Source organism: Gambusia affinis, linkage group LG13 (assembly GCF_019740435.1).
Source record: "Gambusia affinis linkage group LG13, SWU_Gaff_1.0, whole genome shotgun sequence".
Classification (NCBI taxonomy): Eukaryota; Metazoa; Chordata; class Actinopteri; order Cyprinodontiformes; family Poeciliidae; genus Gambusia; species Gambusia affinis.
In genome coordinates this window covers 14560562-14575020 of record NC_057880.1, presented here as the reverse complement: position 1 = coordinate 14575020, position 14459 = coordinate 14560562, and the positions used below count along the sequence as shown (strand labels likewise).

General features: G+C 40.1%; 1 protein-coding gene across 1 annotated transcript; it reads left to right on the top strand.

Annotated features, from left to right (window-relative positions):
- The first annotated feature begins 9534 nt into the window (after window positions 1–9534).
- nkx2.3 (NK2 homeobox 3) lies at window positions 9535–13512 on the top strand. The gene is made up of 2 exons (XM_044136580.1): window positions 9535–10189; window positions 10989–13512. Exons 1-2 carry the CDS (start codon window positions 9790–9792, stop codon window positions 11636–11638), a joined length of 1050 nt encoding a protein of 349 aa, XP_043992515.1. The 5' UTR covers window positions 9535–9789; the 3' UTR covers window positions 11639–13512.
- Window positions 13513–14459: the final 947 nt, after the last annotated feature.

Here is a 14459-nt window from a genome sequence, read left to right as displayed (position 1 = left end):
TCAGACAGGAAGAGAACAAAACTTGTTCCCACATTATCCATTTGAAAGCACCACTAGGCCAGATCAGATATGGAAGAAGGGACACATAATCAACAAATAAATGATTAATGTGAATAAGATGTTTCAGAGAAAGCAGATAGTGTATATTCTTAATTTTCAGCCCTCTGGGAATTTGCAAAGGAATTCACCAAATGACTGACAAGGAGAAGCATGATCCCTAACTTTCAAAGGAAAGCTTAAACTTTTAAAGCACATCTCTTATCATTATGAGAGTGAATGGAATGAATCCCTTACTGCCATTCATCTGAACTTGAGCCCAATGGTGCTAATATGGTTCCCCACCCTGGATGCTCTTCTATTGCTTTTCTATGTCCAGTGAGAACAGGTTGTCCCTTTGTGTCTTGCTGAGCAGTAGTGTTACCCAGTAAGAAAACTTTACTACCCTCTTGGGTGGAGCTAATATGTTGATATTAAAATGTGATGAATGATCTAAAAAGCAGAAAGTTCTCTGACATCTCAGAATTCTATTTTAAATTCAGAGGTTTTTCTGGACATTAGTAATATTATTTTATAATTATTTTTATTTTTATATATATATTAATGTCACCATCCATGTAATCAAGACCACTAATATGATTTAAGTCTTACAAACCCATGGCAAAGCATACCAACAAAAGATGTGCAAATAACCCCAGTACTGGTTGTCAAACAACACAGTCACTATTTTCTCTCTCTTTTTATCTTTAAATAGTAGCCGACTCACTTTCTACACAGCCGACACCCCCTAACTCATCTCTTAGCTACATTTTAACAGTAGATGTGTTTATTCTTTACAACCAGGTGAGGTTGTCTTCTATGTTAGCAGGGTTGACAAACCCTGCAATTATGGGATTTGAGCTTCCAGAACAAGACTTAGGGACTAGCAGCGGGGTTTGCTGTGTACGCTCTCAGGAGGCCTCAGGGCCACGGGCTGAGCTGTGATGTGAAGTGTGAGCCAGAGCAGGGAGTGACAGGAGTATCCCGTGGCATGACAGTGCCCACGGGGAGAGAGTCTTTCAAATCTAAATCACTGAGTCACTCGGTCAAACACTCAGAGGTGCCCTCTGTGCAACATTCCTCTCTGCGCCACAGAGGAAAACAAAATATTAGTGAAAAGAAAGAACAAAACCAATAGGGTTTGGGGTTTTAAGTCACTGTTGCAATGACGGAGTACGACACTAAAAAACACACAAAGGCAAACATTCAGGCACAAGACACTCACATTCCAGCTGTGGTGTCACCGAAACACAAACAAGAGCGTGTGCTCACACAGCGCTGCGCATTCCTGGGAATGAGGGGTAGCTGGAGGGGGGATTCATGCTGCTCACATGTTGCTGCGGCCCCTGTGTCTCTGGGTCACAGAACTGTGGTGAGTGACCACCTTTTTAGCTTCCCGCCTTGTTTGTTTTCAAAGACAGTGTCATCAATTCTCTAACAAGGGACCAGACACAGCAACAACAGAGAGCGGAGGACCTCCCTGCATCGCCCACCGACTGATGGAGCCTGCATGGACTTAGCAACATCAGTAATTTGTGTGTGTGGCAGCATGCCAGCTACTGCATGTGTGCATAGTGTCTGTTTGACTTTTGTATCTAAATACCTTTGTTTCCTTTGTTTGCTTCATTTTATGTCATGGCACAGCATCGCTCCTTTATTTTTTTCATGTACCCTCACATTCTCATTTATTAGTGAATGTATGTTTAAAAAACGTCTATGACAAAAGCAATAAGAATATTCTCTTCAAAGTATAAAAAAATCCATAATTTACACCTTTTTAGATTTTAGCGATTAAAAACTAAAGTATGACTGCAACAGTTATTAGAAAATTTAATCAAACTGCAAATATAAGTTTAAAATCATAGTAATGTGATCATATTAGATTAGAGTTTGTTCAGAGGAATGTTAACAATAGTTTCCTAATTGACTTTGTCGTTGAACGCTTTGATGTGGCCTTCAAGTTATGAGACTAAGTGGGACGTCAACACAGAAGGCCTACATTGTGCTACTCGGACTGATTGATGTTGTCTTTTGGCTGACTGCTGCAATCCAGTTTCATACAAATATGCAGGCTGAGGCACAAAGACGGGAAGTGGACATTTTGTGTCGGAATGCTTACCTTGAATGTTGTTTTTTCAGCGTTTTTGGAGATGCAAAAGTTGTGAATGGGGTTATTTTTTTGTTTTTAATTACTATAAGTGATGAACATCAACACTTAAGAGACAGATAATATCACTCCCTGCTGTATATAAAGGTCAGAAGTCCAGGACAGGGAATTATATCCATCCAAACACCAGATCGCCATGAACATTGTTATTGTGGGTATGATGGCTAAAGCTCACAAAACTATTGAAATTGATGGAAAAACACACACAAAAAATTCTACAATAAAGAAAAAATGAATCAGATATTTAACTGTATAATTTCAACCGTCAGTTTTTGCACATTTATACACAAACTCTTGATGTTCTGCAGTCTCTTTTGAATAGCATTCACATTTAGTAGTTGAAATAACAGCACCCTTTTCATACTAGAATTGCTTGTGATAACATAAACAAGATTTTGCTTGTGAAGAAAGAAATTTTCTCATTGGTGGCTACAAATAAAAAGCACAATATTACATGTGTTTTGCTTTCTGACGGCAAAGCCTAAAAATATATCAACATGAACAGCTTTTTGAGAGCTCAGCCACATTTAGATTCAGTTTGCATAAGCAAAACGATTATAAAACAATTCAAAACAAGCTGGTGAAAATTATGTTCCAGTTACTAAATGATGACATGATTAATATGTCATTGACATCTGACATCACGAGTATGCCACGAAAGACTTTATCTCAAAAGATTGAGACATAAAACGGGCTTTTGACAAAGATCTTGTGCTGATAATGGAAATATCCCAAACATTTTCAGTCAAGTTATGGTCTGTAATATATCTTGTGTTTTCTGTACATTTTTATAAATCAACTGAAAAGAATGAATTTCTTAAAAAGCCTTCTGACTCTTCAGTGTGTAGTATGGGACTTTTAAAGTGGGGTTTTGTTAAAATGATATAGGCAGTTGTATCTAGCCTGCAATGGACAGCTCTGTTGGTGTCGTTATTTAGTAAATCCAGATTGATTAAAGTAACTGGATAATTTGAGATGGTCCATTTAAAAGAATCTCTGGTATTCTGAATGCCATAGCAGAATAAAAACAGATTTATTAAGCATGAGCAGCTAAAAGGTCTTCAAAGGCCTGAATATTAAAGTGCTCATTATTCTTTTCCAAAGTGACGTTGGTTTTGAAGACCTGAACATACCAAAAATCACCAAGCTTTGCAAATACTGTTAGTCCTGAGCAAACTTTCAATATCTTAGACATTACACAACAGCGGCAACAGAAAGAGCGCAACAGTGCAGCGCCTAGAAAATGTTTGTTATATTTACCGATGAACAGGAATTAAAGGAAAAAGGGAAGTTCAACGTAAATCAGCTATTCTCAGTATGAGATGAGGATGTCGCACAAAAGATCTTTTTTTTTTTTTATTTTTTTTTTACATACAGTGTCAAACTATTCGGAGGTTGCAATGTAACACAAAGCAGCTCCAGTTGCACATCTGCACTCAGCTGTTTAACAAATGTGGTGATCAAAGCCTCTCAACAGAATCACATTAACATTTGGAGGGGTGACGGTGGTATACTAGGACAGGAGTTCGTCCTGTAACCGGTGGGTTGCCGGTTCAAACCCCTGCTCTGTGAGGCTAAGGTGTTGTGTCCTTGGGCAAGACACTTCACCAACCGTGCCTTCTGGTTGTTGTCAGAAAACCTGCTGGTGCCAATTATACAGCAGCCTTGCTTCTACCCCAGAGCAGCTGTGGCTATAATGTAGCTCAATATGATCAGTGTGTGAATTTGTGAATGACTGAATGTAGTGTGAACTGCTTTGAGGTTATCTGGTCCTGATAAATGCCTTGTCAAAGGCATTTAGTTTTCACACTATAACTTTTTATCAGGTAACTATATCCAAACAGCTGAATTTGTCTTCCTGGATCAGCGATAAAAAGTGTAGTAGCCTTATCTTAGGCACCACCCATTTAATCTTAAAATTTCAGAGGTTCTACAACTCTACTTTCTAAACCTTCATACAGTGATGATTGACCTGAATCTGCAAAATCAATACAGTATTTGAACTTACTCACAATGTACTAATAATTTCTCCCAGCCTATCTTTATCAACAGGACTTTGGAATAGCAGCAGCAGAGGATGGAGTTATTTAGGTTGGGTATTTCCTCCTAAAACACCACCGTATATCACAGATATTACAGCCCTAACAACCCGCCCTTAATGCTCATATATACAAACACACACCTGCTAGGGCGAGGCCGTCTGGGAGAGAATTACAGCAGCCTAATTTATGATACCCCTGGGAGGGCAAAGGGCAAGGGACCCAGACGGACCTGACCTCACTTCCTCCTTTCAGGGTCTCTGAGTAACACAGAGCACGGGTTCAGTTCACTCTCTCACAGTCTTTCAAGTAAACTGCCTAATTAGTGTCTCTTTTCCCCCAACATGGTTATCACAATGAGTCCTGAGGGACTGCGCAAACCTGTGAGCTAGGTCCTAATGTGGAATATATTAGGCACTTTCAAAGCTGATAAGTGGGTGAGAACAAGATTTAGCTAAAATTCAAATCTCTCTCTGGGCTCGCCTCTGGCCTCCTCACTTCCTCCAGGGAGAAGACGCTATCATCCGTCACTTGGTTCCAGGCAGAGGCACAATGGAGCAAGCCTGGGTTCTGGCTACTGACACCGTCACATGGCCTGCTGATAAGACTCAACTTCCGGGACCTAAAAGAACTGAGACTTTGCTGATACACAACACTTTGGTCTTTTGCCATATTTACTGATGACCATGAAATAAAGGAAAAAGGAAAGTTCAATGTCAATCAGCCATGGTTAGTATGAGGTTTTGCCCGTATAATTATTTTCAAGGACCTTTACACTTAAACGTGGCAATGTTTTTCTTATTCAAGAAGCTGAAAAGAATCTTTCACAGCCTGTGGGATAGTCAAATCAGGAAATAAAATCAGTCAGGAATGAAAATATAATCATATTTTCATGATTATGAAAATAGCCTATTTTCATAATCACACAGCACCATACTAGGAATAAGGTTGTCAAGTATACCCTGTGAATGACTGGCGGCCAGTCCAGGGTGAACCCCACCTATCACTCATTGACCGCTGGACATAGGCACCAGCAACCCTCACAATCTCCCTAGGGATAAACATGTATGATAACGCATGAACGGATGGATGAAGTTGTCAAGTAGTTTAAAGGAAGGTTAGATGTGAGCGGCAAACGAGACAAAATAAGTAATGAGGAGCAGTAAGGAGGCCCATATTAACTTTGTAACAGTTATAGAGATCGGCAACTTAGGTGGGAGAATCTGTTGACAGGACTACTACTAATGGTTCACCTAACAAAACTAGCCTTTATAAAGGAATGGTGAGATGAAACATGTCAGAATTCCAGCTTGCTACAGTCAGGGACGTAACAAACATGTGGAAGAAGGTAATCTAATCTTGCTGAGATTAGAAAATAACTAAATGAATCAAACGTTTTGGCAAAAATGTTGCATGAGAAGGAAAAGGTTAAGCTGAACATCACCCCTAATCTCATCAACCCCATGGTTAAACATTGTGATCAACCCTATACAGCCAGATCTATAATGGGATGATCAGCAAAGTAAAACTGTGATCCTGGGTGGTCAGAGCCCTACAACTGGAAGTTGCCTCCCCCTGTCTAACACCGCTATCAAATGTCTGAATTGCATTCTCATTTTACAGATTTTATAGAGTACCACCAATCACAAAGTTTTCACTTGTATAAAGCACACACATTTATAAATCGTGGAGTACAAATCACCTGAGGACTGGCATTTTTCATCAGTGGTTTAGAGCACAGCTCATTTAGGTTTGAGAACGGCCAAGTCAAAGTCATGAATATTTAATAAACAATATTTGGTAAGGTTGAAAAATTACAACAGAAACTCTCCATCTCTGAGGACAGAGGTTGAACTGTTTCGGCTGGACTCAAGCAAATGCAAGAATTACTTGGGGTTTCTTACAAGTCATAATAAAGTTTGTGATTCTAAAATTATGAAACGTTTTTTATAAAATGGTTTACATGTTTTTGCAAAGCACTGTATAAAGTCTGTACCTGCAACCATAAGCAGGTACAGACTCATTGGAATCACTTTCAAGTCATCTTCTCACTTGCATTCTCAGCTCAGGGCTTTTCTGTCTTGAAAGAGCGACTCTAAATCTCTCAGAGGATTGGTTTCTAGACCTGTACTGGTATGACTATCCACCTGCCACTCTGAGGCAAAGAGCTGTTCCGTCTCCAGAGATAAGGGGAGGCAAGAATAGACACGTTCATCAATACCTGGCAAAGCAACTTTTTATGAAAATTATAACAGAAAACGCGTATCACATCGACCGTTTTTGAAAAAGGTCGTTTTAATTTCTCCTCGAGGTTGTTATTCTCACACCTTTGTTTTATGCTGGGTGACCTTTGCTGCGGGTCTAACCTTACCCGTCTTATCGCGCTGATTCTGGGATGAAGATGATGTATTGCGGGAGACGCACTCAGCACCAAGAAGCTCCTTGACACTCTGAGAGTCTGGGTTTTGTTACAGGCAGGAAACAGACTCTTCCGCTCCGTAAACACGCGCCTGTGCTTGGCCACTTTTGGACTGTCTATGGCACGCGAAGACCGCTGGCGATGATGAGGCTGATGGTGATGATGGTCAGTGGAGAGGCTGTGCTCATGGGCGTTTAAGGCTGAAAGCTAAGTGAACTATTAGCGTAAGAATGAGTGACTTTTCAGCCCCCAAGCTATGTCTGCGCCCTGATTCCAGACGCCGCGTAAAACCACGCAAAGAGCTCATATTTAGAATAAATCGCCATATTTCTCTTGTCTATTTATAATTTCATTCATTTTAAGAGCTGCTGTGTTGTCCAAAGATACAACCACAGGCGCACATTTCAATTGAGAAAATTTAAATGCCCTCTACTTATTTACCCTTTGTAAATAGCCCGTTTCAAATTCTCTAAAAGAAGAAAAGAGAAGACGGTGCTCTCATCTAAACAGCGCCCTGCTGATGGGGAGCGGATGAGATTATGTGGACATTCCCTTCTTTTCTTTCCACACAGTTTAAGGCCCTCAGACCCTGGCGCCTGCACTTGGCCACAGATAGAGAGTGGTGTCCTGTTTCACCACACAAGGCCTTTTTCAGAAACCAGAATTCTATCACCTTTATTATTATTATTATTATTATTATTATTATTATTATTATTATTATTATTATTATTATTATTATTATTATTATTATTATTATTATTATTAGCATTTCTATTTCATTATTATTATTATTATTATTATTATTATTATTATTATTATTATTATTATTATTATTATTATTATTAGTCGTAGTAGTGGTAACAATTATTTCTATTTTGAAACTATGAGTATTGCGAATGTACGGCATAATGTGAAAACAACAAAACTAATGCCAACAGCAAAACAAACAAAGGCAACAGATGTTTTAGTGTTGTAGGTTTATTACAGACATGAATTCGGCGTGTCCGTGATAAGTGATTTAATAAAACGCAGAAAACACTCACGGGAAAGGATAACAGGATAACGAAACCGCTGGGGGAACAGGACCATTTCATGGAGTACGACGGGGGAGCAATGCAAACCGGAGAGCGTAAATGCAAATGAGAGGTGGAAGAGAGAACATAACCAGCAGAGCTAATCAGGAGGGAATAGCGCACAGCTGAGGGAGAAATCAGGCTGAGGGAAATGAGGTGATGAGTAATAGCTGTGCAGGAAAGTAAGCTGACGGAAGATTGGCTTGGAACTAATTTAAGCAATAAACGGGGAATTCAATAATCTAAGGAAGCTATCGGTCCAAAATTCAAGTGGAAACAAAAAATGAACAACACAAGGGGAAAATGGCAAGATGTAAATAAATACAGTGCAAGAAAAAGATCTAAACATAGACAAACACCGTCCTCTGAGCTCAAAACTTCACTCAAAACTTGGTGAGGCTGCGGCAGGATTTGTATCTCTATACTGCCCGGGACAAATAGCCGGTCAGTCAGTCCCAGACCAACACAGAGACATGCAGACATGAACACACACATACCCAGACTTATGGCTTGCTTATTTATTTATTTATTAGTAAAGTATTGCTTTTCGTGTCGCAGATGAAGCAGGTTGAGACTTAAAATAAAAACAATTAAAATTAATTGCAATTATATGGTATTGAATATTCATCTGGAGGGTCTCGCTGAGCAGTAATTATTTAAACGTTTTATATTTCTCACTTTGAAAGTATTTCGAAATAGGACGAAGGAGGATGAACCACATGCTAAACATCTGACCCACTAATCTTTTTTCCCTTAGAACGTTCTTTCTCGCTCCTTATTTTACATCGGTTTTAATCAGACATATCAATACAAATGCATGAAATACTATATAAACAACAGAAGCGTGACCATCGCTCTTTCAATCTCTTTTGAAGACCTCACCAAAACAGATACAATTCAAGCAATGTGTCATAGAGTTGGCAAATTCCAAGATTATCATTTAAAACTCAAAAATCTTACTTAAATTCAGACAAGCTGAATCGGAAAAAGAAGCAATAGAATCGTTCTGCGACAAGTAAAACCACAATTGAATACATTTTCCTCTGCCTAAATAAACATTTTCTCCGACTGAAATAATTAATGTCTATTTTTCACAGCTCATTAAAAAATACATCTTAAATAAGTTGGGTTTTTGTTGTTGTTGTTTTGTTTCTATTTTTACTTTATAAATAAAATATATTACGCATTTTATCTTTTAGTGCGCAAATAAAAGGAAAAACATCATGTGGCCCCAAATTTTACAGAAACTAAACCTGCAATATGCGGAGTCTCATATAAGTAATTGAATTAGGATCCTAAACCTCCTCCTGGTTTGCATCTGGTTTACCGCAGATATATTATCTCAGTCATGATTTTTTTCTGCGGCAGGAAATGAAGGTATTGCTTATCTTAAAACCACCAAGGTGACGATGGGAAGAGCTGCGGTGGCTGATGGGCCAAACAGCAAAAACACTTTGATCAAAATGTATTACAGCCCAAGTAGCTATGAAAAGGGGGGTGTTAAGTTAAAAAGTTTCTAGTATTCTTCGTGAAATTAGTGAATTATTTGCCAAATTAAAATAAGTAAACAGATAAATGCTTACTGGTGTGAAAAAAAAACACAAGATGCGTAAAACGATCTTACCTTTCACACCTATAGCAGCCCGAGAAGAGTCGTTGGTGTCAATAAAATGTCATAAATTAGGAATCACTCACTGACGCAGGGAAACATGTACAGAAGGTCCTAGAGTCCCTCCCCCGCGGCGGAACGTCACTGAAAGAGAGAGGACAGCATCTTGGCTGACCCAGCTCTTTCTCCAGATAACTGAATGTTAGCCAGCCAAACAGGACCGACCTCTCTCTTTTTCTGTGTGAGCCCTCCAGCCACAGGCGCACAGCCCGTGGAGAGGCATGTCACAGCTGAAAGACAGCCAACCCTCCCTGATCTGCGTGAAAAGGCAGCAGAGCGCGACCATTTTCCAGCTTTACGCACGGGCTATTAACCCTCTTTATTCGCAAGCCTGATAGAAATCGGATCACTGCCTGGGCTTTGTGGCGCTTTTTAAAATTACCTATATGATAATCATGATTCCCAGTCCAGCTGTAGCTGCGTCCACCACGCCCTTTTCCGTGAAGGACATTCTAAAGCTGGAGCTGCAGCAACAGTCTCAGCAGCAACAGCTTCAGCTGATCTCCTGCTTCGGCCTCTCCGGCGCGCTGGCACAGCCGGGTTCCTTCCCGAACAAGCCGTTCGGCTCTCACTCGCCGCCCTCCTGCATGCTGGCGGGCAGGGACAGCCCCAGCCCCATCAGCTCCTGCCTGTCGGAGAGCGAGGAGAGGATGTCGTACCTTAGCGCGCTGAGCGTCCAGGACCGACTGACGGAGTCCGGACTGGCCGCGGATGTGTTCGGAGACACGGCACAAATTCATTCCGCAGACCCGCACCTGCAGAGCGAACAGGAGGAGCACGGCGGCAGTGAGTGGAAAACTGAACGGTTATCATAATTGCATGAGCTGTTTGGCAATGTGAGCTGTATTACAGTGACAGTAAATACGTAAATAGGGCATAAGATGACATTTGCAAACTTGCAAAGCGCACAAGCTAACATAATATGTGCTGCAAATACTCCCAGAAGTGTGAGCGTCTTCTCCGATTTTGTTGTAAAATATAGTCATCAACTTTTACATTTGGACCGTTTATGTAAGAATACATAAGCGGTACCAAGGCCGGGATTTTTGATGGAATTTGTGCATAATAACAAATAATGCTTGATAGCTTTCATAATCATTTGAGTGTATAGCCTAGTATATGAAGCTCGGGCAACAATTAAAAAAGACGCGCATTTACCTGACTAAACATGAACAGGTTCTGAGTTTGCAAAGGTCTCGAATTTTATGTTTGACTTTTTCCACAAGTGAATTAAACGTTTTAATGTTTACTTTTCCTTTTCTATTTTAATACCTATTTGATTTTTAGAAACACAAACAATGAATAAACAAATAAAATTAAATACCTGTGATGCTTTATTTTACTAAACACTAATTTGAGAAATTTAGGTAATGAGGTTATTACGTGGTTAATTCAGTTCCGTTATTTAGCGCAAATTGTGTCATTTTGCAGGACAAATAGATCAATTCATAAAAAAAAGAAAAATACAGGCAGATCTTTCCAATATAACATATTCAATACACATATTCAATACAGTTTAATTACCTTTTTTTTACGTAGAATGCATGTATTTATGTAAAAAATTATGCATTTATTTTTTTAACAGAAAGCTGTGGTGCTCTGAGAAGCGAGTGTGGAGAGGACACAGAGTCAGAGAAGCCCGTCACCAAGCAGCAGAGGACCAGGAGGAAGCCCCGCGTCCTTTTCTCCCAGGCCCAGGTCTTCGAGCTGGAGCGGCGCTTCAAGCAGCAGCGCTACCTGTCCGCCCCAGAGAGGGAGCACCTGGCCAGCTCCCTGAAGCTCACCTCCACCCAGGTCAAGATCTGGTTCCAGAACAGGAGGTACAAATGTAAGAGGCAGCGACAGGACAAGACGCTTGAGATCGCGGGGCACCACCATCACCACCACCACCATCACCATCCACCACCGCCGCGGAGGGTGGCGGTACCGGTTCTGGTCCGGGACGGGAGGCCCTGTCTGGCCGGATCGCAGAACTATAACAGTCCTTACACAGTAGCAGCTCCGAATCCTTACAGCTACAACTACCCGGCCTACAGCTACAACAACTCTGTGTACAATAACACATACTCTTGTACTTACTCTAGTTTGCCCGCTCTTCCACCGAGCAGCAGTGCTCCGAATGCGTTCATGAACATGAATTTGGGAAATCTGGGCGCGCAGACGCAAAGCCAGGCTCCTCAAGGACCTGTGATCCAACCCTGCCAGGGAACCCTGCAAGGCATCCGGGCATGGTAGCTGGAACAGGCTTCAATGGATTAATGAATGGACTCAAGATTACGATCGTGCAAGCTATATGTTGGCTTTAAGTAGGTGTAGCGAATGAAGTAGCCATAAACCACAGACTGGGATGAAAAATGACAATATTGAAGATTCATTTCTTTAGATCTATTTGGACTATTTGCAGTGTTAGACTATGGGTGTAAATCCTAAAATAACAGAAACTGATATGTGCATTTCTGAATTAGAATTAGCTTTTAAGCTATTAAATCTGGAGTTTAGTCAATTAAATGTTGGATGAAGAGGAAGGGGCCTGCTTCAATGGAGCCATAACAAAACCACAAGTCATTGCAAGCGCTTAGTGCGTACTCATAAAGAAGTATTATGTTGGGATTTTTTACTATTCGTGTACAGCTTTACTTGTGTTTCATACTGTTTTTGTTTTTCTTTTTATGAATGATACTGAAAGTCTATAAATGCAATAAAACTGGCGATTAACAGGATCGAGTCTGCGATCAAGTGACTAAGCATTAATATGAGAATAATCGACGGCGACGGAGTGAAGAAACTAACCAGACAAAAAGCACAACTTGACTTAGTGTTCGTCTCTTTCTGTGCCTAATGGCACGCTGTCCATTTAGATTACCCCTCTAAAATGTTATCCGGTCAGTTTTATTCCAATTTTTTTCAAAGTTTCAAACAATTTCTCAAGCAAAAAAAAAAAAAAAAAAAAGAATTTTTTTCCGCCTGTGAGAAAATCTGAGACAAGAACCAGAAACAGAGAAAATTTAAAAGGGAGCTTACGTCCGGCCAGGATTCAGAGATGGACATTAACCAGACAGCCGATATCATCGGAACACACACAGCTTGGAAACCATCAGAGCTCAACATACTGTTGGGAAAAAAACAAAATAAAAATACTACTATTGCTACTACTACTACAATAATAATAATAATAATAATAATAATAATAATAATAATAATAATAATAATAATAATAATAATAATAATAATAATAATAATTTAATAAATCACATTTTCAGCTAATTTAAGCTTGACGCATCACACATCCTAAGCACAAACACACACAACTATTAACACTCCCACTATGCTGGACATGGACTTCAGCAAATACCTTTACCTACAAGCCATGGCAGAACGCTCAGACGCTATAAATGGAGATGAATGGCAAAGTAAACAGAGTGTTTGTCTCTTCTGATAGCCTCCCTGGTCACTTCCTCTGGCTACTGCTCTGCCGGTTTAGGACATACCTGGTGTCAGCTCTAAGTGCTGCAGAGTCACTAGTGTAAATAGAGCTGGCGACAGGACGGCGATGCCTGAGGACGCAGCGGGCTGAGCCACCAGCGCTCTGAAAGGCAGGCGCCCGCGATCGCTATCGCGCGTGCTTCCAAAGATAGCTGCTCATCTCGGAGCTGTAAGCTCGCGGAGTTTCCCAAAACAGAAAGGTCTCCAATGGCAACCACTCAAGGACCTTAGGGGGGGAAAAACAGAACCACCGTCCAGGAGAGGAAAACAAATGCGTCCATATTGATGAATGATGGGAGTTCTAGCTGTACAGAAAGGTTTGGTTCCCACATTTGGCCTGATACACTTTGAAAGTAAATATTACTGTGACTTGAATGCTAGAGAATAAAAAGGTGCAGAACTTGATGTGACACACTTTTACAAAAGTTAGCAATAAATTAACCTGCATCCTCAATGAGAAAATCGTACTTTCAAATGTGGACAGTTTTGCTTGTCAAATGTGGACAAGCTAACTGAAAATAGACAATAAGCTACAGCAGGGCCGTGCAGAGACCTTTGGAGGGGCAGGGGCTCAAATTTAAAAAAGGGGCACATTGAACAAAAACACCGTACAACAACATAGCAACAACCCATATTAATCAATAATCTAACTCCTACTATATCATTGCCATCACAGGGGGAAATCCAAAGTAAATATAGTTTATATTTTCCCCAACAGGTATAAAGTTTCTGTTTCTGCTGCTGACAGTCCTGGATGGCTGAGCAGATCTGAGATTGTAGCTGTAAAAGAGACCAGAGGAGAGAAAGTTGCTGGTTATAAAGTTATGAAATAAGCAAAATTGCTGCCATTTTGCTAATTAAGCTCTAATAATATCTATTTAACCTCTAGCAGACTGATTTATAGATCCAAAAAGCTCAAAGGGGTTAAATCTATATAATAGTTTGATGTTAGCACCTTTGAGACCTAGAATTATAAGACTGGAATATCAAGATAAAGAAAACTCAGTAGCTGCTGGTAGGGGCCATTTAGGGGTCTCCAAACATTCAGGGGCCTCCAGACACTCAGGGGCCCCTAGAAATGGTTTAATTGTAACACAGACCATAGATCTAAACCTGTAGCATTATTTATAGAAAATGACAATATTATTATATTTTATTTAATGCATTCAGCTGAAAAAAAATAAATAGTACATTTAGGATTTAATTAGGAAGTTTGGATTTGATAGAAGACACAGATCCGCCCCCTCCTCCTCCTCACCATGGACCCGATGCCTGAACAACATGGAGGCTCTGAGAGTCATTATTAGATTGAGAGCAGTTAGACAATTTTTTTATTTATTTTTATTTTTTTAACTAAATTATTTTATTTAGCTAAATATTATTGCTGAGGGGCATAAACAGGCCTTCTGACATACAGATTAAAAATAAAAAAATTAAAAAACTTTTATAAAAAATAAAAAAAACTCAAAAAGGGCACTAGGGCATCAAGGATAAAAAGGGCAGGGGCTCAAGCCTCCCCCCCCCCCCCCCTGCACGTGTCTGAGCTACAGCAATTCAAAATTGAAATTTTAGG

What these genes read in the sequence shown, in the direction of transcription:
- nkx2.3 (XM_044136580.1), top strand. Translation starts at nt 9,790, where the DNA reads ATGATAATCATGATTCCCAGTCCAGCTGTAGCTGCGTCCACCACGCCC. An exon ending in ACAGGAGGAGCACGGCGGCA is followed by an intron (nt 10,190 to 10,988) that starts GTGAGTGGAAAA and finishes TTTTTTTAACAG; the next exon opens with AAAGCTGTGGTGCTCTGAGA.